General features: G+C 40.5%; 1 protein-coding gene across 1 annotated transcript in view; it reads left to right on the top strand.

Annotated features, from left to right (window-relative positions):
- Nucleotides 1-25,383, top strand: part of KIF13A (kinesin family member 13A) — a 198,487-nt gene that overhangs the window by 127,735 nt on the left and 45,369 nt on the right. The window contains 8 exon segments of the mRNA XM_020280123.2: nt 2,781-2,892; nt 3,275-3,487; nt 6,394-6,504; nt 8,255-8,389; nt 10,748-10,878; nt 15,674-15,760; nt 15,882-16,048; nt 22,821-23,034. Of these exon segments, the coding sequence (XP_020135712.2) occupies nt 2,781-2,892; nt 3,275-3,487; nt 6,394-6,504; nt 8,255-8,389; nt 10,748-10,878; nt 15,674-15,760; nt 15,882-16,048; nt 22,821-23,034 (1,170 nt within the window).

The raw sequence follows: 25,383 nt of genomic DNA, 5'->3' as shown, positions 1-25,383 counted from the left end.
CCGAGGTAGGAGGATCACTTGAGATCAGGAATTTGAGACCAACCTGAGCCAAGAGCAAGACCCGTCTCCACTAAAAACAGAAAAACTAGCCAGGTGTCGTGGTTTACGCCTGTAGTCCCAGCTACCCAGGAGGCTGAGGCAGAAGGGTCGCGGGAGTTTGAGGTTGCAGTGAGCTATGATGATGTCACTGCATTCTACCTAGGGCAACAGAGCAAGACTCTGTCTCAAAAAAATAAATAAATTCTGCACTTGGATAGTAAAATATCTGGGATAGTTCAAAGAATTGTTTCCAATCAGAAATTGTATTTTAGTACTTGCTAAATGTGAAAAAATGCTCAATATTCTATGTTAAAGAAGAAATGTATTTCTAGCTGATACTGAACTCCTGTTTGCCTCTTTTCATATGATTGATATACAGTTTTCTTTCTTAAAATTGTTACCTTTGGAGGAGTGATTGTACTTTAAAAAAAAAAAAACAGCTATATTGAGAAATAATTTGCATATCATATAGTTCACCATTTTAAAGTGTCCAGTTCAGTAGATTTAAAATGTTCACAGAGTTGTGCAGCCATCACCACAGTCTAATTTTAAAACATTTTCATCACACCCAAAAGAAACCTTGTGTCCAAGTCTTTCCCCATTTCCTCCACCCACAGCCCTAGTCAACCTTCTACCTCCATCTCTATGGATTTGCCTATTCTGGATATTTCATATAAATGGAATCATACAGTGCATGGCTGGATCAGCTTTCTAGAGCTCCCATAACATATCACAAGCTGAGGGTCTGGTGGACATGAATTTTTGGGAGACACTGTTCAACCTAGGACAGTGGCCTCGTGTGTTTGTCTTCTTTCACTTAGCATGATTTGCCAAGGTTCATCCATGTTGTAGCATGTATCAGAGTTTCAGTCCTTTATATGGCCAAATAATATTCCATTGCATGAATATGCCAGATTTTATCCATCATTTCATCATTTGATGGACATTTGGGTTTCCACATTTTGGCTTTTGTGAATAATGCTGCTTTGAAAATTCATGTGTAAGTTTTTGTGTAGACTTAACATTTTCGTTTCTCTTGGGTTAGACTTGTTTAACTTATAAATCTATCAAGTGTGATTTACTTTTTTGGTATAATTTATGGGATCCAAGTGAAATTTTGTTACATAAATAGATTGCATAGTGATCAAGTCAGGGCTTTTAAGGTATCCATCATTCAAATAACATGCATTGTACTCAATAAGTAGTTTCTCATCACCCAACTTTCTCCCACACCCTGTCCTTCTGAGTCTCTACCATTCCTCTCTGTACAACCATGTGTACATTATTTAGCTCCTACTTACAAGTGAGAACATGCAATATTTGTCTTTCTATGTCTGACTCTTTTACTTAAGAAGATGTACATATTTACACCATTCTGTAGTCATGGCTGCTAGTTACTAAAATTCTAACAGCCATTCTGATAGAATGAATTCTCATTCATTCTCTGAATCTTGAATTCGCTTTGTATTTCAGTGACTCGCCTTTGGGGAATTATGTTTTCTGGGAAATACGCTTTCTTTCCTTTCAACCTATTTGATAGAAATCTATTGTTAATATTAGAAAGAAGCCTGCCTAGTCTTTGACTTGCTGGTTTGTGTCCTTCTTTATTATTATAAATAAGTAGTATCATTCAACTTTTCAAACCATTTACAAAGCACTTTCTTGTGATGTTTTGTAACTCTCCTTGCAATTTTGTGAGATCTGCCAAGCCTGCTGTTTCCATTTGGAATCCAATTGACTTCCTTATAAAAGAGCATTTGGTACTTAACTGTGACATAAGAGGATATCCTTCATCCCTCGGTACCACAAATCTGTTGTCTTTACAGCACTCTTTTCTGCAGGTGGGGAGAAGGTGTATAAGCCACCAAAGAAAGCTTGTTAGCCTAGGACAGTGATTCTCAAACTAACCTGCATCAGAATCACCTGGAGGGCTTGTTAAAGCACACATTGCTGGTCCCTTTGTAAGTTTCTCATTCATTAGTTCTGGAGTGGGGCCTGAGAATTTGTGTTTCTAACAAGGTCCCAAATGATAGAGATGCTGCTGGTTGCAGGACCACACTTTGATAGGCCTCAACAACTAAATATATTTGTCACTGGGTTATTATTCAGCCAGGGCTTCTGAAAATTTAGTGTGTATATGAACCACCTGGGATACCTTGAACTGGTCTGGTTCAGTAGGTCTGGAGGGGCTTCCAAGTGTCTGCATTTTTAACCTACTCTCGGGCGATAGCAGTGTTACTTTGTGCCCTCTACCTGGGCAGCTCTTTGCTTTTGTCCAACTGTAATAACTCTACATTGAAACAATGTGCTGGCTTTAAGCAGAAGAACAGGACGTAGTTTGTGATGTGTAGTGGAAGGATGCAAGTTACACGGTTATTCTGGGAAACAAAATCAGAAGCCACATGTTTCAAATTAGAGAGCCTTTTATAGACTTTTAACTATAATATTGAGAGTAAATTAAAATTCTCTAGTGTGGTCTTTTAAATGTTTGTTCCACAGGTCCTGTGAAGGAAGAGAGCAGAGTCTCAGGGATTCCAAATTCATTCTTTTAAGTTAATGAAGTTACTTTTTGGGTTTTTTTTTTTTTTTTCCTCAGCTTCTTGACAAATGAGTGGAGACTTGATTGTGTCAACTTCAGAGCCTTTTTGTTCTGTATATTTTATACTTGTCACCTAGAAGGATTTTATGAAAACAAAATATAGACATTCCATAAAACTAATTTTTTCATCTTCTCTTGGCAGATCACTTACAACCTTGGGCTTGGTTATATCCTCATTGGCTGACCAGGCAGCTGGCAAGGGTAAAAACAAATTTGTGCCTTATCGAGATTCAGTCCTCACTTGGCTTCTTAAGGTAATTTGTTGCTCTAGTGCTCTTTTCCAACTAAAAATTGGCTGTTTCAGATGTGACAGCTGAAAAGTGTGTGCAAAGTTAACCAAATACACAAAGAACTCTCCCAACAACACAGGTATGCTAATTACTAGGAACGCAGAGTGAAAACTATTTTCTGCTGCTTTTTATTCCATTATAATACTATTGACAGGCATGTTTATTGCTGTGAATACATAGAGGACAAATTGTGTCTTGTCATAAAATTATCTGTGAAATGCAAAGCCATTTCCACATAGCATTTTCTTTGTAGAGAGTACTGTTATACTTTATTTATATATTGCTTTTATTTTATGTGTCACGCATGGAATGGGCTTCCTAAGATGCTCTTTGGAATACTTTGCAGGACAATTTGGGGGGCAACAGCCAGACCTCTATGATAGCCACCATTAGCCCAGCAGCAGACAACTATGAGGAGACCCTCTCCACGTTAAGATATGCAGATCGGGCCAAAAGGATCGTGAACCACGCTGTCGTGAATGAGGACCCCAATGCAAAAGTCATCCGAGAACTTCGAGAGGAAGTTGAGAAACTCAGAGAGCAGCTCTCGCAAGCAGAGGTAAAATCAGCCTGGTGCTCCCTGTTCGTGCAGTTCCCTGGTGTGTGGCCTCTGAGTGGTGAAGGTGTACTTGCTAACAGTCTAGGTCATCTCAGTGTGGTTCAGCACTCCATTGTCTATTGGCATCTACTATGTGCTAAGCATTGTCATTGTGAAGAGCAACACATATAATACAAGACTTCTGTGCTAGGAAGCAAACAATTAAGAGAGAATTCCTGCTACTACCTAATCGTTTGCTTCAGTAAATCAGTTGGCCCTTGAACTTTCTATGGGAAATCCTGAAAACAAAGTGTGTTGCTTTTATTGACATTGTAGACTATATTTCCACAGGGCTTTACAATTTTCAGAGAAGTTAACTAGATATCACTCCTCGTTAAAGTCATAGAGACAGTGTGATCAAGGATAATGAAATAAACATTAAGAATTTGGAAATCTCCTTTTACTTTCTCATTTATATCAGCCCCTGGCAGGAAACAAAATCAATAGTTTTGCATTGTTACCTTCTTTCCTTGACTTTCCCAAACTTTAATAACCTTCCAAATAGGCGTTGCTTTTTGCATATTGCTGGGTGGGCCACTGTCTCATTTGAAACAGGTAAGAAGGCCGTGTTAGAGGCCAAGTGTCTTAGCTTAAGTCACAGGCTTCTACACACCAGAACTTGGGTGTGTACCTGACACTTCCAAGTTCACATTCCTTTGCCACTCCTCTGACCCCACTGTAGTTGGAAGAGTAGTAAGGAAAAAAAAAAAAAGAAAGAAAGAAAGAAAGAAAAACAGTTAATAGCCATCATTTATTGAGCACTTATGTGCCAGGCACTATTTAAATACTTTTATCTGTCAGCATAATTAATCAAAAAGTAATCAACAGAAGACTAAAAAAATAAAAAGGCAAAACCAAGAGTCTGCATATTCTCTTAATCGGTAATCTCGATGTTGTATTATAATTATTTTTTTACATGCCTTTCTCATCTTCCAGGCTGTGGGCTCTTTTTTGTTTGTTTGTTTTTAGAGACAGAGTCTCACTCTGTTGCCCTGGCTAGAGTGCCTTGGCATTAGCCTAGCTCACAGCAACTTCAAACTCCTGGGCTCAAGCGATCCTTCTGCCTCAGCCTCCCGAGTAGCTGGAACTACAGATATGCACCACATGCCCGGCTAATTTTTTCTACATATTTTTATTGGCCAATTAATTTGTTTCTATTTTTAGTAGAGACGGGGTCTTGCTCTTGCTCAGGCTGGTTTCAAACTCCTGACCTCGAGCAATCCGCCTGCCTCAGCCTCCCAGAGTGCTAGGATTACAGGCGTGAGCCACCATGCCCGGCCAGCTGTGGGCTCTTAAAGTGCAAGAAGCTGTGTTTTATTAATTTTTTCATCCTTAACCCGTAGTCCAACATTTTTACTGGAAGCACTTAGCACAATGCCTTGCATATAGTAAATGCTCAATAAATGTTGCTGTTTTTTCAGTCATCATTATGTAATCATTCAGTGCATTAAACATATTTTTTTTATTGATGCCAAGAAAGGTAGCAAAACACCAGAAAAATCAAAATGCTGTTAAACTTTAAAAAGAGTCATAATGCTAGGAGGAAAGTATTAATATAATGGTTCTGGAATTTGATTATAGGTGGATTATCTACTTCCTCTTGTTTCTAATTTGCATTTCCATTGTGACCATATAATCTAGGTCAAATGTCTAGAGTAATACCTGGCCAAAGGAAAGAAAAAAAGACCCATGTAGCGAGGTGGCTCACGCCTGTAATCCTAGCACTCTGGGAGGCCGAGGCAGGTGGATTGCTCGAGGTCAGGAGTTCGAAACCACCCTGAGCAAGAGTGAGACCCCATGTCTACTATAAATAGAAAGAAATTAATTGGACAACTAACATATATAGAAAAAATTAGCCGGGCATGGTGGCGCATGCCTTTAGTCCCAGCTACTCGGGAGGCTGAGGCAGCAGGATTGCTTGATCCCAGGAGATTGAGGTTGCTGTGAGCTAGGCTGACGCCACGGCACTCACTCTAGCCTGGGCAACAAAGCGAGACTCTGTCTCAAAAAAAAAAAAAAAAAAAGACCCATGTAGATCCACCTAAAATTTTCACATGTACCCTGCACTACATGCCACTCTCAGGCTCTGTTGACCATGAAACTCAGGCGTTGTCAGCCAGCTTTCAGCTCATCTCCATTTCAGCTTCTCCTCCATCCAAGCTTGCTCACCTTTCTTATTCACAGGGTTTTACTCTGTAGAGGCTCGTGTTACTATGTGGTATCAAAGCATATTGTTACCTAGTAATGCTCTCCCCCAAATTTTTTAAGCTGCAAGTATCTGTATTTAGACCCATTAGTTATTCTTATAACAAACTTGGAAACCCATTTAACCAGATATCCTGCTCCCAAGTGAATGACAAATATGCTAAATTTATTACATCACTGGGAGAAAAGTAGTCTAAAGGGCCCAGATTCAAACTTTTAAATAAATGAGAAAAATCTTTACTTTTCCTAGTAGATTAATAAAACTGGAATGTAATTATTAGTGATGTGTGTTGATCTCTGTCTTATTGAAAAAGAAATCTGCTTAAGTAACCTTTTCCCCCTACTTTTCTATTTCAAAGATTAACTTCAGCATCTTTTAGATCTTTAAATGTGAAATTTAAATATGATGGATAAGATGACTGTGTAACAATTTATTCCATTTTCATTCACAACACTGCCATTTCTTTTTCTCCTTGAAACAGGAGCAGCCATGTTCTCTTAAATTCCATTTGATTGTAAAGGTCAAAAACCCACCCAACAGTGTATGACTTGATTGTTTCCAACAGACTATTATAACTGCTTACGAAGGACAGTAAGTGATTGTCTTGGACATAGTGGTGGAAAAATTTTGCAAGTCAGATATCTTTGGTTTCATTTTAAAGGCCATGAAGGCTCCTGAACTGAAAGAGAAGCTCGAAGAGTCTGAAAAGCTGATAAAAGAACTGACAGTGACTTGGGAAGAGAAGCTGAGGAAAACAGAAGAGATCGCACAGGTGGTTTGATAACATAGGCCTAAAGAATTGTGATTCTTTTTCACTCGTCTTTTCTTTACAGCCACCAATCATCCTCAAAAAATCTTTGAGGGGTCCCTTTCTGCTGAACTAGAGATTGCAAAGATCAGCCTTAGACACTGACTTTGTGTTTTATTAATATCAAATTACAGTTTGGTCCATGTATTTACTAGATGTGTTAGCACCAAATTTGAACAGGCCTGGTTACAGGCCTGCTCTTCACATTTAAACAAAAGTCTGTGATTTTTAGATCACCTGGCAAAGCATGAGGCTATCTGATAGCAGAGAATTTATAAGATACAACTCATCATAGTTTTTTCAATGTATTTAACTCTTTGGGCTTGTTAGAAATACTGTATGATCTTTACTTGAATTAAAAAGAAAGGAAGTGCCGGGCGCGGTGGCTCACGCCTGTAATCCTAACACTCTGGGAGGCCGAGGCGGGCGGATTGCTCGAGGTCAGGAGTTCGAAACCAGCCTGAGCAAGAGCGAGACCCCATCTCTATTATAAATAGAAAGAAATTAATTGGCCAACTAACATATATATAGAAAAAATTAGCCGGGCATGGTGGCGCAGAGGCTGAGGCAGCAGGATTGCTTGAACCCAGGAGTTTGAGGTTGCTGTGAGCTAGGCTGACGCCATGGTACTCACTCTAGCCTGGGCAACAAAGGGAGACTCTATGTCAAAAAAAAAAAAAAAAGGGGAGGGAGGGAGGCAGGCAGGCAGGCTAATTCTGTAGGGGTGTGTATCTGTTATGAATATTCCTACACCATGCATTTCATGAAAATTTTTAATCTCATTGAACATTTGGAAATATTTGGCCATCCCAATCAAGTAGCTCAAAAGCAGTCACTGAAACTCTGTCTAGCCTTCTGCTGATAAGTTTCTTGTAGATGTCATTCACACACATACCCCCCACACACACACTTCCTATCCCTATCACATTGCTTTATGTTTCTCCATAGCACTTCACACCATTGGAAATTGTATGTATTATATTTACCTGTATTTTTTTTTATGGTCTGTCTCCTCCTACTAGAATGTATGTTTGCATGAAAGAAGGGACTTTGCCCCACTGTTATATTCTCAGCCCTAGATCATTACTTACAACATTGTAGACTCTGATAAATCTCTCTTGAATAAATGAATGAATGAATTCAAGGCCTTCTAGAAGGACCCAGTCTGCTCTTCCAGCACCATCTCCAACTGCTTTCCCAGATTTGCCAGGGGTTCTTGACCTCTAAAATCATCTAGTATGCCCGAGTCTTCAATGTATTTCCGTATGTCCTGGCCCAAGAACACCTTGTCCTTATTTTCCTGTTGAAACTCTTCTCATGCTTCAAGAACCATCTCAAATACATTCTTTTCCTGAAGGCTTTCCTGGTCTCTTAACCCATCATGATCTCCCTCCTTTGAAGCCCCCAGCATTTTGTATCCCTCCGGTAGCACAGTGTTCTCCTCTTTGGGGTTCTGGTTGTGTGGTTTTGTCCCCTCTCCTAGGCTGTAAGCTCCTCAGGAGCTGAGATAGTATCTGGTTCATCCTTGGTGCCCCTATGACACTGCCACAAGATGTCATGCATCGCAGGCTCTCCATAAACTTGATCGAGCTGAGTGGAATGTGTGACTTCATTGGCATTGTCCCCAGAAACAGTGACTTACTCTTTCCATGGATACATCTTATGAATAGAGCAACAAATAGAGTTCCCTGATTCTGTCTGTTTTTGTGCACAGGAGAGACAAAGACAACTTGAAAGCATGGGGATTTCCCTAGAGACATCTGGTATCAAGGTGGGGGACGACAAATGCTACTTAGTCAACCTGAATGCGGACCCTGCTCTCAACGAACTTCTGGTTTATTATTTAAAGGTATGAGAGTATATGAATAGATTGTTTCAATCCTGATCTATTCATGTATAATTTGCAGGTGAATCTGGGTGCATGTCTCCATGATTTTACTATTCGTATCCAGCTTAGCCCTCATTCAAAGTAAAAGGATGGTGGCTGGGCACAGTGGCTCACACTTATAATCCTAGCATTTAGGAAAGCCGAGGTGAGAGGATCATTTGAGGCCAAGAGTTGTAGACCCCATCTCTACAAAAAATAAAAAAATTAGCCAGGTGTAGAGGCACATACCTATAGTCCCAGCTACTCACGAGGCTGAGCCAGGAAGATCACTTGAGCCCAGAGGTTTGAGGTTGCAGTGGGTTATGATCACACCACTGCACTCCAGCCTGGGTGACAGTGAGACTCTGTCTCAAAAAAAAAAAGTAAGAAGGAAAGTGGCTATTTTATATGATCCTGGGGCTTGTAGTCAGAGCTGATTTCCTACAAGTGGAGGCTTGACACGGGGTACAAGTGGGCAACAGAGGGTGTCAGGGTGATACCTACAGGAGAAGGTTCCAGGTGTGAGATGACAAGGATTCTGACAATATCTGGGTTCAGCCAGATCCTGAGAAGCTCTGGAGGTTCTCAGTTATGCTTCTGACTGATTCTAAGGAGATCCCAAGATCAACACAAGACTCTGGTGCTAGCTTAGACAGCAAGGTTCTTCCTGGTCTATCCCTTCTAAACCTACATCCTCAGGAAATAACTTTTGGTCCCATAATCACCCTTCAGGTATAGAGGTAGGATGTGGCCTCTTGGAGATGGCATTTTGGTCTCAAGGTATGCCATGTTGGGTAACTTTATTGCAGCAGTTCTCAAATTTTCTGGCTTCAGAACCCATTTACATCCTTGAAAGGATTCCAAAGACCTTTGGTGTATCTGGGTTATATCTGTCTGTATTTGCTGTGTTAGACATTAAGACTGAGAACATTTTAAAGTACAAATATACAACTGTTGGTCTTCAGAGCTACAACATCATCACATATCATGTAGCCTCTGGAAAACTCCAGTGTACGTGTATGATAAAATGAGAGAACAAAGGCCAACAATATCTTAGCGTTTTTATTAAAGTAGTTTCCACCTCATAGACCTCCTGAAAGGTTTTCAAAGACCCCAAGGGTTCTCAGACCACACTTTTAGAACTACTGGCTTATTTTGTTAAGTGAAGAATAAGATATCTGTTTGGAATAGGGTGCCTGACTGACGTAGGGCATTGATGTAGGGCATCGTGGCGGACATAGGGCATTCAACTGACCATCAGGGCATTTCTGATCTCACATATACACATTCTTTCTTTCTGAGTTATGGACATGAAGGTTATCAAGGACTGGGGACCTTGATAACCATACACTGTCCACACACCCAAATCTCTAAATGCAGAAGTATTATCTACTTGTGAAAGGTTAGGTGTCTTGTTAAGGATTCTGAGCTGCCTAGTAAATATATAATATGCAATGAAGAATAAGCTAGAATTGAAGGAAGGAGCCTAAGTCTTCTATGATCCTTTGTCTTCTGCAGTTTCCTGAGACATAAATACGGTGCAAATAGCCCTGACATATTGAAAATCCACTAACAGACTTGAGATCTATTCATGTAGGCAATGATTAAGAAAGGGGTAAGGAATTGTTTCTAAAATCTTAACTTTGAAAGACCAAGCTTTATGCTTTCTCTGTTGGATATTGTTATCATAGTTAAAACAAAGAGGGCAATCATTGACTGAATCATCAGTAGTCTCTGAGGTTCGAGGTACGTAAAATCACACTAGTTTGTACATCATATAACCCACAGGCTTCAGTACTCTGTGTAATATTGGTGTTAAAAACTCAAATATTTTTAACATTTTAAAATATGACTTTCTATGAAACTGCTTTTTAGTGATTCTTAAATTTATATAACTGTTTTCAAAACACTTTCACTGTTAGATGATCTTTGAAAGAATTTTGTTAAGTATGTCTTAACAATAGATAATATTGTCCTGATGTTGCTGAAAACGAAACTGAGGCTCAGAGAGTGAAATGACTTGCCTGTGGTTACTTAAATAGTAAGTGGTCTAATCAAAATTGGAACTCAAGTATTCTACTGTCAAGTCCAGTTACCATGTTTTAAAATAATATCTAATCACTGTTGATCAGGGTCTTTTTCGGTAGTGTTTAAACTTTTTTTTTTTAATTTAGTGTGTTATGGTAAGCTTTTGACTTCTAATGCTTCAGATGTCTAACATCTCTGATTTAATATTTAATTTAATATTTTTGTGCATATGCTGTTGGGTTATTGTTAGTGATAAATTTTTGTTGATTTACTTATCATGTGGGTTTTGCTTTTTTAATAATCCATTACTAGGATCACACCAGGGTGGGTGCAGATACCTCTCAGGATATCCAGCTCTTCGGCATAGGAATTCAGCCTGAGCACTGTGAGATTGACATTGCATCTGATGGAGACGTCACTCTTACTCCAAAAGAAAACGCAAGGTAAGAAAAGGAAATGGTGGCAATATATCTTGTGTGCCTTATTCTCAGAAGGAGAAAGCAGCCTCCTTCTGTTTGCTTTCAGTTATATGAAAGTTCAGGATGCACTGGGCCTTCAGAGGGACATGCTTTCTGATTGTAGGGAGGGATGTTTGCAACATGTAAGAGCACCAGCTCTGTCATTATAAGTAAAAACTTAAGTTACCAGTGTTGAAATATCACTTTGAAGGTGTGATTATTTTCACGTATGTGTTCTAGTTCCACTTATTCCATAGCTAAGCTTTAGAGTCTCGTAAAGATCAGGAGTCTGGTAATGGGAGTGAGAAAAGCAACTTATTGGAAAATTAGAACTCAAAATAATATTCATTATATTTCTCCATCAAACTTCACCTGACAGTCTGTTAGCAGAGTAATCTTCAATTAATTAATTATCTCCTTCCACTTCCAATGTTTTATTTTGTTTTTAAATATAAAAAATTGGCTGGGCACTAGCTCATGCTGGTAAAGCACTTTGGGAGCCTGAGGCAGGAGGATTACCAGTAGTTCGAGATCGGCCTGGGTAACTTCTTAAGACCCTGTCTCTACAAAAAAGTAAAAAATTAGCCAGATGTAGTGGTGCACATTTGTAGTCTCAGCCACTTGGGAGGTTGAGGCAGGAGGATCACCTGAGCCCAGGAGTTTGAGGCTTCAGTGAGCTGTGGTAGCCCTACTGTACTTCAGCCTGGGCGACAGAACAAGACCCTGCTTCTAAAAAATAAATACTAGAAAATCTTTTTTATTATTATTAAGTAGAGGAAACATTTATGAAAAGATTAAAGTTGCCAGCACTAAAAATTGTGGAGGATCTTTCCTCCACCCTAATAAAAAGTCACAGTGATTATGCTTTAACTGCATCAAAGGATCAGTTGATGAGAGAGCTATTAATAAGCAGGAAACCCTATAAAATCTTTTGCAGAGGGTTATCCAGCACACTGCCTTCACAGCCCATTGCTTACCTATAAGCTGCAGCGAAGTTGCAGTATAAGAAAGCTACACTATTGAAAGACCACATCTAAATGTCCACTAGGTGGAGTTGCTTCTCCTTCAAGGCTTATTTTCAGACAAGTTCACGATGCATGAGAAGCCAGTGCACGTCATGTAGGGTGTGATATATACAATATATCAAGAATGGGCAGAGTCCGGGCACCATGGCTTACGCCTGTAATCCTAACACTCTGGGAAGCTGAGGCGGGAGGACCATTTGACTTCAGGAGTTCAAGCCTGAGGAAGAGCGAGACCACATTTCTACTAAAAATAGAAAACACCCAAATGTCAATGGCGTGAGATTAAGAAAAAAGAGAAAAAAAAATTGTAAATTATTTTCTTTTTAAAAATTAAAAAAAAAATAGAAAACATTAGCCAGATGTGGTGGCATGCACCTGTAGTCCCAGCTACTCGGGAGGCTGAGGCAAGAGAATCACTTTAGCCCAGGAGTTGAAGGTTGCTGTGAGCTAGGCTGACACCATGGCACTCTAGCCCAGGTGACAGAGCAAGACTCCATCTCAAAATAAAATAAAACAAAATAATACTAAAGAGACTGCATTTCCAGAGAGACAGACCAAGCAGGATTGAAAATGGGCACTCCAAGGGAATTCCTGACAGGCCTTCCACCTGAGATTTCAGAACCTCCGATGAAGAGAACAACCCCAGAGAGTCCCCAGCCAGACCTTCTATCAACATAAATGATTCCAACATGAACTTGATGTTACCTCAGGATCCAGCTAGGCCCACAACATCAAAGAAACACCAGGAACGTACCATATTCACTCAAGAACAGTATAAAAAGTTGGAGGCTCTGTTTGGCCAGACCATGTTCCCAAATAAAAATACCCAGAAGGAACTAGCTTTGGAACTCAACCTACCAGAGATAACAGTGAAGGTTTGGTTCAGGAACAGACGATTCAAATGGAAGCAGCGGCAGCAGCAGCAGCAGCAACAGCAGCAACAGCAGTCATCAAAGCAACCAAACCAGATTCTTTCGACAAATATGCCCACTTCATCCAGAATATTCACCGATCCTTACTCTTTATTTCCTGTGGTTTCAGGTTTCTGTAGCTACGTTGCACCTCAGTCTTTGGATCCTTCTAATTGGGCATGTGGGTGTACCTTCACTGAGAGTCCCACAAGTGATTTCCAAATGCAGGATCTTCAGTTGGAGAGGCTGGTGGCCTCTGTTCCTGCTTTGTTCCCTGATTCTTACTACATAGGCCAAATCATGGAAGTGTACAGTTTTCCTGATGAAAATGAGATATCCTGTTCCTTCCACTGTCTATATCAGTATCTCTCACCCACAAGGTCCCAGCTAGGAGAATAGGGTTCCTCTATCAGCACCCTTGCTGTCACAGCTGTAGCTCTATCTCCTAGGCAAGCCTGGTCTAGTAGGACAAGCCAAAGCTTTGAATATTAAAGTCTAAGAGAAAACCTTGAATTCCAGAATACTTCCAATATGGTAGACTTTGGATTACTCTGATCAAAGTACTAATGAATACCAGACCAGTTAGAAGAGAGATCTTCTTGCCTCTTGTATATGACTCTTTTCTTTTCTATGATTTTTAACCCAAATGTCTGGGTCTTTATCTCTTTGATTTCCATGGAAATGTTGTAATAACTAGAATTTTCCACATATAGCTCTGCATTACAAAATCAGCCTCATGATCCTCTCTGGGGAGAAGTCTTCCTAGTCCTTTAGCCAATGAGACTCCAAACTTCTCTCTTCCCAGAGCTGTCTTGGACATTTTAAAAGAGGGACAGTGGCTTTTGGGTTCATCCACTGTTGATAACAGAAGGTTATAAACTTACATTTTACTTCCAGTCTTTATGTCTGGGGTTTTAAAAAGGGACTTTCAGTCCAAATTTGAGGAAAAATCATCACCACCATTAGTTTTAACATAATTCAACAGTCCAGACATAGTAAGAGGTATAAAAACAGGCATAGGAGAGGGTAAAAGAGATTTTTGAAGATGAGATGATTATTTAGGAAAACTAACAAAATCAAACTTTTAGAATGACATTTCAGCACATTTTCAAGCTACATAATCAACACAATTAATAGCATTTCTCAATACCAGTAATAAAGAAAATTAATAAAATAAGTACCTCTTAATAAAAAATTTAAGGTATTTAGGAATTAACAAAGAAAATTAAGACTTCTGTGGAGAAAACTTTAACACTTAAAAAAGTGACATAGAAAATGGTTTTGATAACAGGCATTTGAGGACATAAAATAATAAATGTATTTTTATTTAAAAAAAAATAAAATAAAATAAAATAAATGGGTGGGCAGAGCTGTCTCTTCTTCCCCAAATTGTCTATTTCTGCTTGTTTGATAGCTTTTTAGGATTTAAACCCAGTCTTCTTTTTATGTTTGTCCTCAAGTTTTTATTATGAGAAATTTCAAACATATAATAAATATAATGACCCCCATGTATCCATCATCCAGTTTCAAAAATAGGCACCTCATAGATAATTTTGGTTTTTTTGTTTTTTGGTTTTTTGTGTTTTTTTGAGTCAGAGTCTCACTCTGTTGCCCAGGCTAGAGTGCCATGGCGTCAGCCTAGCTCACAGCAACCTCAAATGCCTGGGCTCAAGTGGTCCTTCTGTCTCAGCCTCCCGAGTAGCTGGGACTACTGGCATGCGTCACCATGCCTGACTAATTTTTTTTCCTATATATTTTTAGTTGGTCAATTAATTTCTTGCTGTTTTTAGTAGAGACTGGGTCTTGCTCTTGCTCAGGCTGGTTTCGAACTCCTGACCTTGAGTGATGCATCTGCCTTGGCCTCCCAGAGTGCTAGGATTACAGGCGTGAGCCACCACGCCCAGCCAATTTTGTTTTTTTTTAATATGCTTTCCACATCTCTTCCTCAGCTCCTAATATGTTTCCACATCTCTTCCTCCCTCCTAATATGCTTTCCACATCTCCTCCTCCCTCCCCTCCAGGTTATTTTAAAGGAAATTCCAGATATTATCACATTATTTCTATAAATATTTCAGTGTGCATCTCTAAAATATGAAGATTCTTAAATATAGCTTCAATACCAACACACCTTAAATAATAGTAATTCCTTACTAATCATCATGCATTCGATCAGTGTTCAGATTTCCCCAGTTGGCTCATCAGTATTCTTTTTCAGTTATTTCTTGAAATTAGGACCCAAATGAGATTCTACCATTGTTGTTTTTTAATACGTCTCTTAAGTCTCTTTTAACTTGGGTTTCCCCTTCCCCTTCCTCTGTGTGTGTGTGTCTGTCTGTCTGTCTGTCTGTCTGTCTGTCTGTCTCTGCCTCTCTCTCTCTCTCTCTGTTTTTCTCTCTTTCTCCTTGCATTTTATTTGTTGAAGACACCTAGTTTGTTGCTCCTAGAGTTTCCCATAGTCAGGATTTTCTCACTTCATCTTGTGGCATCATTTAACATCTTCCACTTCCATGTTCTCTGTATTTCCTAAATTGGTATTTAGATATGGAAGCTTGGTCAAGTTCAGCCCACATTTTGATAAGAATAGCCATAAGCGGTGCTTTCTGTCTCCATCAGGATCACATCGTATTGGGTTGTCGGTCTAGGGGTGTGGCGTTGGCAACTCTAGGTCATCATCATTTAGACCATATGCTTTGATAATGGTTACAAATGCTGTTATTCCTTCTTCAGTGATTAGGTGGAGTATATCTAGTAAGGGAAGGTTCCCTCACTTATTTCTCTGGATGCCAGGTTCTAGGTCTTGTGCTTTTTCCCATTCACCTGACATCTTCCCTCATGTTCTTTCAGATCCTGTGTAAACGGCACGCTTGTGTGCAGCACCACACAGCTGTGGCATGGTGATAGAATCCTATGGGGAAATAACCACTTTTTTAGGTAACATCTTTATATTCTCTAATGCTTTCACATACATTTTTTCTGTTATCTGTTTAAATGTAAACTGTTTACATTTGATCTGTTTAAATGTGATTTTATCTAATGATGAAAAACCCCACAGAATTAATTTACCTAAGAGGAAACGTCGAGATTGGTTGAAAGACTTTGAAAAGGACACAGGGCCACCAGAGCATGACCTGGATGCGGCCAGTGAGGCTTCCTCCGAACCGGACTATAACTATGAGTTTGCACAGATGGAAGTGATTATGAAAACGCTGAATAGCAACGGTAAGACCCGAACTCCGCATTCCAGCGTCTTGGACAGTTCCTCATCCCCTCGCCATCAGTGAGGGATAAGCACATATTAAGTGTCATTCTGAGTTTTAGACACATAAAATTGCTAATTCCTTCAAAAGGCCATCAGGAAAGAGCTAATGAAGAGATAGGAGGGTGGGAGGTGGGAAGGGGGTCTTCTCCTTCAGGTGTAACCAGGAAGTGAGTGGTTCTTTTCTTGAGCCAGTTGTGGTAACATTTCTGTGGTCCCGGAGTACTGAATGATTTTCACAGAACTCCTTATCAAATTTTCCATTATTGAGCCTGTCGTTTCTGAATCCTCAAGAGCGTGAAAATCCCCAAGAGAATGTGAATCCAGGAATTTCAAATAGAATTTAATGGAATAATAAAAGTCACAATATTTTACTATAAACTCAGTGGGAAATTATACCCTAAAAGAGACTTATTTAATAAGCCCCGGTAACATTTACAAAAATGGTACCAAAAATGAAATGCTTTCTAGGCTGTTTCCTTGACTTACATGCCAGGCTGTCTCAGATCTCTGAAAAAGAAATTCCCCTTAGCACATTAATTCCGGATCTCTCTTTCCAGAAGATTTGCAATGTTTATATTAACATTCTTCATTTCTGTATCTAAAAGCCCACATTCCTTCACTTTTTCTTTCTTCCTCTGTGCTTATACACATCTTCATGCATTCAGTAAAATGCAAGCCAGATTCTTTCCTTGCTTGCTATTGTATAAATCTGCCCCTTTCTTTTCCCATCTCCCAGTCTTCTAATTCCTAGACTTGGTTCCCTGGACTAAGAAGCCAGGCGTTAAAGTTCCCATTACCAGGCACAAGACAGCATTTCTGGGACTACAACTGTTTCACAAGGATAAAGTTGGGGCACCTGAGAAAGTTAGTTTGTAGGCTCTATCCAACCTCACCTTCCCATTCATCTGCTCTTGGGGCACCTGAGGGTCCCCAGCTTGAACCAGGGAGGACTTCCAGCACCCTGAGGACCCTAAGACAAGTGGCTTCTCCCTGACAGGGGGCTGGGAGAACATTTTGTTTTTCACAGTTGAGCTCTTCCCTAACCATTGGCTTTCTCAGTTTCCTCTTTGAATTAGCCTCTCTGGGAGAATTTGAAAATTGAGAGGGGACTTCGATATATGTGCTGCCAGAGTGAGCACGTGGTGAGAGAATTATCATCAGATCTCTGGCATAGCAAATTCGGGACTCTATTGCAGGAATAAAGATTTTGGCCTTTTCATTGATCCCTACTGATGAATTTTTAGTCTTAGGGACCTCTTTTTTTAAATTACAAAAACGAAGCATAAAATACTAGACTGAAAAAGAAAAGGTGTAATGTATTTATTTCAAGAGTATTGGCTGGGCGTGGTGGCTCAGGCCTGTAATCCTAGCACTCTGGGAGGCCGAGTCGGGCGGATTGCTCAAGGCAAGGAGTTCAAAACCAGCCTGAGCAAGAGCGAGACCCTGTCTCTACTATAAATAGAAAGAAGTTGATTGGCCAACTAAAAATATATAGAAGAAATTAGCTGGGGTCATTGGCGCATGCCTGTAGTCCCTGCTACTCAGGAGGCTGAAGCAGGAGGATCACTTGAGCCCAGGAATTTGAGGTTGCTGTGAGTTAGGCTGATGCTCTAACTCTAGCCAGGGCAACAAAGCAAGACTCTGTCTCAAAAAAAAAAAAAAAAAAAAAAAAAAAAAAGTATAGAACCACAAAAAAAAAAATGGAGAAAAAATAACTTTATGAAGAAGTTTGGTTATTTCTCTCTTTAAACAGTAAGAGTATGGTATTACGATTAGTCACTGGGCCTTTTGACACTGTAGTTAGTGCAGGGTGAACCGTAGTGAGAAATCAAGCGTCAGCCCAGTCTGCCCCTGGCCCAGCAGTTGGAAGGAATCCCCAAAGACATTCCAAAGTGATGTTCAGACATCAGAATCACATTAATGGGTCATTTAACAACAAGCCTGAGCAACAAGTCCCCTGTGAGTGATCCTTCAAAAGCCTGAGTAGATACATGTTGTGGCAGGGTGTGGCAGGAGGGTGTAGCCTCCAAAGTCCAGGTGGAAGAATGCCCATTTGGAGGGAGCTCATTTCTTCAGATGAGCTTATAGAATTCTGGACATTTGTATTCTAACTCTGCAGAGTTTCCATGTGGTATCAATTTCATCATTTATCCATCCCAGACCACAGATTTGTGATTTTATACAATTAACTTCTTATACAGAATTAACTTGAGTATTTAGTAAGCATTTGTTAATTCCTCACATCCTCCTAGCCAAACCAATTAGATTCATCAGTGGCCTTGTGCATGGTGTCAACATGTGTTACTCGTTTGTATCCCAAATCAGGCCTTGCTCTCCAGAGTTGGGGTTGTCTATATGAAAGTAATGTTTCCCTCTTGCCCACCCCTTACCCACTTCTGATGGAGCCTTCCTCTGAGGCATACAAACATGCTCTGGTGCAAGTGCTGGCCACACGGTGTTCACTGCAATTCACCTCTGCTAGGTGGCTTCCCGATAATAAGCCTGTCTGCCTGGTGGTCGTCCCCGTGGTGGTCTTATTTGAAGATCCTCTTCCCTCTCATGTGGTTTCAGACGAAGCTCCTCCACAAACACTGGGATAAAGGTTTTTAACTGATTGGCATTAGCATGAGGTAGCTTGACTGGTTTGGGGCAGTGCTGCTGACCGATGCTTGTGCTACATGCTTTGGCAAAACCTAACTAACATGATCGGGAAGAAGCTGAAGTTTTCCGCCTGATGAAAATACTCTGAATTCTTGATTGAGGAATGTCCCTTTTGAATTATGACTCCTCCCTCCCCATTTCATTACCTTCCCAGTGGTTAAAATCTGACAGCTCTTCTTTTCCCTGTACTCCCAAAAACACTACAAAAATATTATTGGTATTATTACTACTGTTGCTGATGGCTTTGTTACTGTTAACAACAGAGCAATTCAGGATAGGAGTATTAATGTTTTCAGATATATATTCACCTAAGTAATAGATCAGAATAATGCATTTTTGAGTCTCTAGAGTAAATACTGATCCTAAAACTCTATTCATTTAAATTAGAAGTAAAAGGAAACCTAGTATCTGTGGACAATAAAGCCTTCTTCCCAAGAGTTCAAAATAGGAATCAGACATTCATCTCTTTTCCCAATGCCAGTGGTAGCTTTAAAGACCAGTTAAGGGGCTGGTGAAGGGTCGTAGAGCCAGTTTATTCCATCTGGCATCAAAAGATTCTTTTTTCCCTAAGGATCTACTTCTCCTCAATTCAGTGCTTTGCACTTTTTGGTGTGAATTAATTCTAAGTTTTTTTCTAAGATAAATACCCTCCTACCAACACCACTACCAGCACCACTAACCGCCATTCTCTCTTTTCCGCTCTGGGGACGAGAGGTCAGCTTGAGCTGATTTCATGGTTACCTACCAAGTAAAGAAAAAACTAGTAAAGAAGAGAAGGTGCTATGCCCAAAGTCAATGTGGTCCCCTCTCTCTTCCTAAAATACTTATCTCTTTGGTAGCTTGATCTTAGACACCTAGCTCACAGAGGTTTAAGACAATTCCTTCAAGAGGGAGGAAAGTGTTCAGGGAAAAAATAAGACTGGACAGTATCCTAATACTTGCTTGGTTATTTGAGAATAGGCCAAACAATCTTTGGCTTCTGTCCTGGGCTACATCTTAGAGTCAGAGTGACTTGCTGAATTGGATAATCTATTTAAAAATATGCTGGGTGTAATGGTCAAGGCTCAAAACTGGTTAATTGATTTGAAAAGAAAATGTTATCAAAGATGTCTGTGAGGTCCAAGTGCTGTGGCTCACGCCTGTAATCCCTGCACCTTGCGAGGTAGAGGTGGGAGGACTGCGTGAGGCCAAGAGATCAAGAGCACCCTGGGCAACATAGCAAGACCCCATCTATACAAAAAATTTAAAAATGAGCTGGGCATGGTGGTGAGCACCTGCAGTCCCAGCTACTTGGGAGGCTGAGTCCAGAAATTCCAGGTTTACAGTGAGGTATGATCGCACCACTGTGCTCCAGTCTGGGTAACAAAGCGCTACCCCATCTCTGAAAAAAAAGAAAAAAAAAAAAAAGATGTCTGTGACACAGGTGTTTCAAGACTGGTGTTTGCATCTGAAATGAAACCAAAACGCAGCCCAGGCTTCCACCAGGGCTGCAAGTAGCTAGGGCACATCTGAGAGTCTCCGGGGTGGGGCCAATACAGTTGTACAGTGGGAGGTTCAGGGGAAGGAAGAATGCATTGAGTTGTTCTCTCTTTCATGTCTGCACTTTGATCTGTGGCCACTGACGACTACCCAGTGGCAGCACTGTGTCATGGCAGCTGCTAGCGCAGTTTAAATAGCCTCAGGCACACAGCCTCCGCGCTGGTATGGAACCCTGGAATTGAGAGCCTCTTGGCCTCAGCCGCTGGGACCACGTGCGTTTCTGCATCATTGACTAACAAGCAGAAATGGAAATGTGGATTAAATATCATACCCAGCATCTCTTAGCAAAAACCCTGTAATGCAACTTTATAAAATGGTGTGTTTCCCAGTTTCTCTACAAAAGATTCAAAAACATGAACTTAGGACAGTTGGGACCCTTGAAAATCAGGCTCCATGTCAACACTAGCTGGATGGCACACACGCTGTCCTTTCTTGTTTAAACCCAGAGTCTATATTCTGCTTGAGACATAGATTTTTTAAAAAATTCTGAGAGAACTTTTCTTCTCTAGATCTTACGATTTAGACTCTCTCAGAAAAGTTTACCATGTTTCTCATGTTTTCCTCAGAAGTTGTAGAGCCAAGTCAGAGGTTCTAATGCTGTGGAATACATAAATTATCACTGTATGGAGATTTTTTTTTACCCATGATTTGCCTTTGTGTAAGAAGATTTTTATTTGTTTTTTGTTTTTTTGGTTTGGGATTTTTGTTGTATTTTTAGTTCATTTTCTGTCAGCTTCTTCAGTGATATATTTTAGGGCCTCTATGTCAGGATTCCATGAAGAAAACCACTTCTTTGAAAACATGCTGAATTTTAAATTTTTATATCAGCACAGAACAACATTTTTTTTAAAGTAACTACTCTTTCACAGAGCACTACTTGTAAGCAAAAAATTGGTGTCGTAAGAATATTACATCAGTTTATTACTAATGTCCTACCCCAGCCAATTAGGTATCTGAGTTCAAAACCTGGCTCTGTCACTTATTATAATAGCTCTGTGATCTTAGGTCGGCTACCTAGGCCCCAATTTCCTCAGCCCCAATTTCCTCATCTTTAAAATCACCCCCTTAGGTTTGTTGTAAAGCTTTCATGAGGTAATGCATGCAAAGGGTATAGTACCTCTGCCTGAGAGGTAACCAGTAGCTAGTAGAGTGATTATTGCCATTGTGGTTGTCATTTTTATTAAACAACTCACCTGTACTTGGCATATCTTGTGATTCTTTAAAATTACTTCCTTTTTTTGTATTATTTAACCTTATTTTTGAAAGCTAACGTGTTGTCTTTTTTGCTTACTGCTAATGTAGAAGAAAATTAGAACAATTCACATGTTTATTTCGCAAAATGATAGGGTATTTTGGAAAAGTCAGTCAATAGCTGTCATCAGGTTATATAAAAATTCCTTCTGAGTCACTTTAATTCCAACTTCCTTCCTGGAAGTTAAGCTGAGAGCCAGTGTGTGGGAATATAGCACAAACAGCACTGAATAGCAGGCAAACGTGTGAATGTGCAAGGAGGAAGTTGTGTCCCAGGCTGGTCTGAGAATGCATCTCCTCTCAGTCCCATGTACTTGTCTGACATATTTAGTATGATGCTGATTTTCTTTTCTGTCATCTAAATTGTTTAACATACCGTATCCCTACAGCCTACTCACTCAGTGATGTCAGTAATTTTCTCATTTGTACATGTGGCCAGAGCCTTAATCTTTCTCTGTGGCAACCAGCTCATTGGTCATTACCAGGCTAACATCCTGCCCAGCCAGAGTGCTATTTAGAGTCATGTCCTGACTACAGCACAACCACCACTGTCATCAGAGTGGCTGCTGGGAGTAAGACCTATTAGCATGTCTCTACCTGTTTGCCCACATGTGTGGTAGTGAGCTCTACATCCATACCAAGAAGATGTCAGAAGCAGGTTTTTGTTATTTTTTATAACCGAATTGCCCTTTTAGATATTAGCACCTAAGAAATTGTTAGACAGTATCCTCAATATTTTTTAAAATATGCTGTGATCTGTAAGTTTCCTCCCACCTTAGAGAAATTCAAGAGTAATAAGGTTTGTGATGAAAATCATAAGCCCTTTGTCATCTACTCTATCCGATGCTAAGTGGGCATAGAAATCACTACTGTAAAGAAAGATCAAATCTCATGTGTTTCTGTCTTTGGAGTCGTCCTAGATTTCGTGGAGTTTTTCTTCTCAGTTGACAGGATCACCTGCCCTTCTCCATCATCTGCTGCTAGTAGATTAACGATCGATCTGAACATTAGGATGAGCTCATCAAATTGAAGAAAGTAACATAGTGGATGTGGAGGATGTTTACATATGGGCACTTATCTAAAATGCTAGTAAAGAGGAAATTAAGAGGATTTCTTCAGATGAGGCCCCTCGGGCCTCTCTCAGAAAGCGTGTTGACAGGCTAGGTCCTGGGGCAGGAGATGGTTCTTGCTGGAAGAATCCCTGACAGGCTGCAATCCCTGGCGTGAGTGCTTGTCCCAGCCGCCCCTGAAGACACCTTGCCTTGTCTCTTGGCTCACCAGACCCAGTTCAAAATGTGGTTCAGGTCCTGGAGAAACAATACCTAGAAGAAAAGAGAAGTGCCCTGGAGGAGCAGCGGCTCATGTATGAGCGGGAGCTGGAGCAACTCCGCCAGCAGCTCTCCCCGGAAAGGCAGCCGCAGAGCAGCGGCCCCGACCGCCTGGCCTACAGCAGCCAGACGGCGCAGCAGAAGGTGACCCAGTGGGCAGAAGAGAGGTAAGAGCGGGGACTGGGCGGCCCAGAGTGGGCGGCCCAGAGTCCAGCCTCCAGGGCCAGGGGGCTTTGGGGAAGGACTCGCGAAGCATGTCAAATGGGGACAAACCCAGTGGAGAAGGAAGTCTTAGTTCCATGTCTGATTTGTTAGCACTTGGATTTTCCTTTCAAAGATACTGTCCACCACTAAGTGTGTTTACTGTAATGTCAGCTGTTAAAAAGTGCCAAGTTAAAAGGCTTAGACTGGTAAGTATTGAAATAGAGAAAGTTTGAATAATTCTTTAACAGAAAAAAGCTTTTTTTCTTATTTTTTATTTCTCATACTTTTCTATTTAAATACAACTTCTGTGCTAAGAAATCTACTAAATGTGAATTTTTAAGGTTTATACTTTCCAATATTTATATCAAAACTTTCGAAGGTGGTAATAATAATAACCACCACAATAAGGATGATAAGTTAGCAATAACTTTTGCCATGTTCTTACCACAGTCTAGACTTGGCCCTAATTTTATTTAACACTCCCAGCAGTACTCTGCCCTAGAAACTCTTATCCCTGTCTTGTGGATTGGGCAATCAGTTTAAGTGTCCTGCCATAATCATCCATCTAGTGAGTAAAAAAGCCAGAGTTTGAACCCAGGTCTGTTTACAGTCCCACTAATAACCTCTGTTATAAAAATAATTAACAATAGTAATAAAAGTAGCACCTGACCTTTATGGAACATTTACCATATGCCAAGCACTAAGTGCTTTACATATATTCCTCTCATCTTCACAACTGCTACCATGTTCACTCCCATTTTACACACGAGGAAACTGAGGCCAAGAGGTTAACTGACTTACCCAAGGTCATTTAGCTGGTACATTGGGCAGCAGGATTGAAGCCATGGCAGGCTGACTCTATAGCTCCTTCCCTAACTCGTACATCACATTGCATCTATCACTAGCAGTGATAGGCTGAACGTGAACCACATGCAGGGAAGGTGACCCCCAAGAGGAGAAAGGGGAGCTCTACCCCACATTAAAAGGCTCTTTGAGCCAGGCACGGTGGCTCACGCCTGTAATCCTAGCACTCTGGGAGGCTGAGGCGGGCGGATTGCTCGAGGTCAGGAGTTTGAAACCAGCCTGAGCAAGAGCGAGACCCCGTCTCTACTATAAACAGAAAGAAATTAATTGGCCAACCAATATATATTGAAAAAAAATTAGCCGGGCATGGTGGCGCATGCCTGTAGTCCCAGCTACTTGGGAGGCTGAGGCAGGAGGATTGCTTGAGCCCAGGAGTTTGAGGTTGCTGTGAGCTAGGCTGACGCCACGGCACTCACTCTAGCCTGGGAAACAAAGCGAAACTCTGTCTCAAAAAAAATAAAAATAAAAATAAAAAAATAAAAGGCTCTTGGTAGTAATACACTTGTTTGTGCTAAATACAGAGAAATGAGTTGATTACATTTTCCTCAGGACCTACCTGCTCATTTTTCTGGATACTGAAGTATAAAGATTTATCATGCTTATAGTATGTTCTGCTTTATACTTTATTATGCCTGGGAAAAACAAAGATTATCAGATGGTGTTTTTTCTGAGGAGCTACCTTTTCTACATTTACTATGAGCAGGTGGCTTTAAGCAACAATTGTTGAAGGTAATTGGTGTAATTGTATCCACTTACATCCTTTCTATTTCAATAAAAGCAAAAGTATCTGATAGAAAAGGTGGGTTGCAATGAGGCATGGTGGCTCACACCTATAATCCTAGCACTCTGGGAGGCCAAGGTGGGAGGATCATGTGAGCTTAGGAGTTTGAGACCAGCCTGAGCAAGAGCGAGACCTCATTTCTACTAAAAATAGAAAATATTAGCCAGCCATGGTGGTGCACACCTGTAGTCCCAGCTACTTGGGAGGCTGAGGCCGGAGGATGGCTTGAGCCCAGGAGTTTGAGGTTGCTGTGAGCTAGGCTGATGCCACAGCACTCTAGCCTGGGCAAGAGAGCGAAACTCTGTCTCAAAAAAAAAAAAAAAGAAAAGAAAATGTGAGTTACTTTTAATTATAGTGTTTTTAGTTAAATAGCTAAAAATATTGTTTTACTTTAATTCCAGATTGATTCTCTTTGGGGCTTAAATTCTTAAAAAAAAAAAAAAAAAAAAAAAGGTTAGAAGCTGGGTGTGGTGGCACATGCCTGCAGTCCTAGTTACTCAGGAGCCTGAGGCAGTAGTATTGTTTGAGCCCAGGAGTTCTACCCTACAGCGAGCTGTGATCATACCTGTGAATAGCCACTGCACTCCAGCCTAGGCAACATAGTGAAACCTGTCTCTAAAATATAAAAATAAGTTTTAAAAGAATAGAGGGAAATATTTTGAGAATG

The sequence above is a fragment of the Microcebus murinus genome, chromosome 15 (genome assembly GCF_040939455.1).
Source record: "Microcebus murinus isolate Inina chromosome 15, M.murinus_Inina_mat1.0, whole genome shotgun sequence".
Taxonomy (NCBI): Eukaryota; Metazoa; Chordata; class Mammalia; order Primates; family Cheirogaleidae; genus Microcebus; species Microcebus murinus.
The sequence above is the reverse complement of the archived record's forward strand: the minus strand, read 5'-3'. Positions and strand labels throughout refer to the sequence as shown.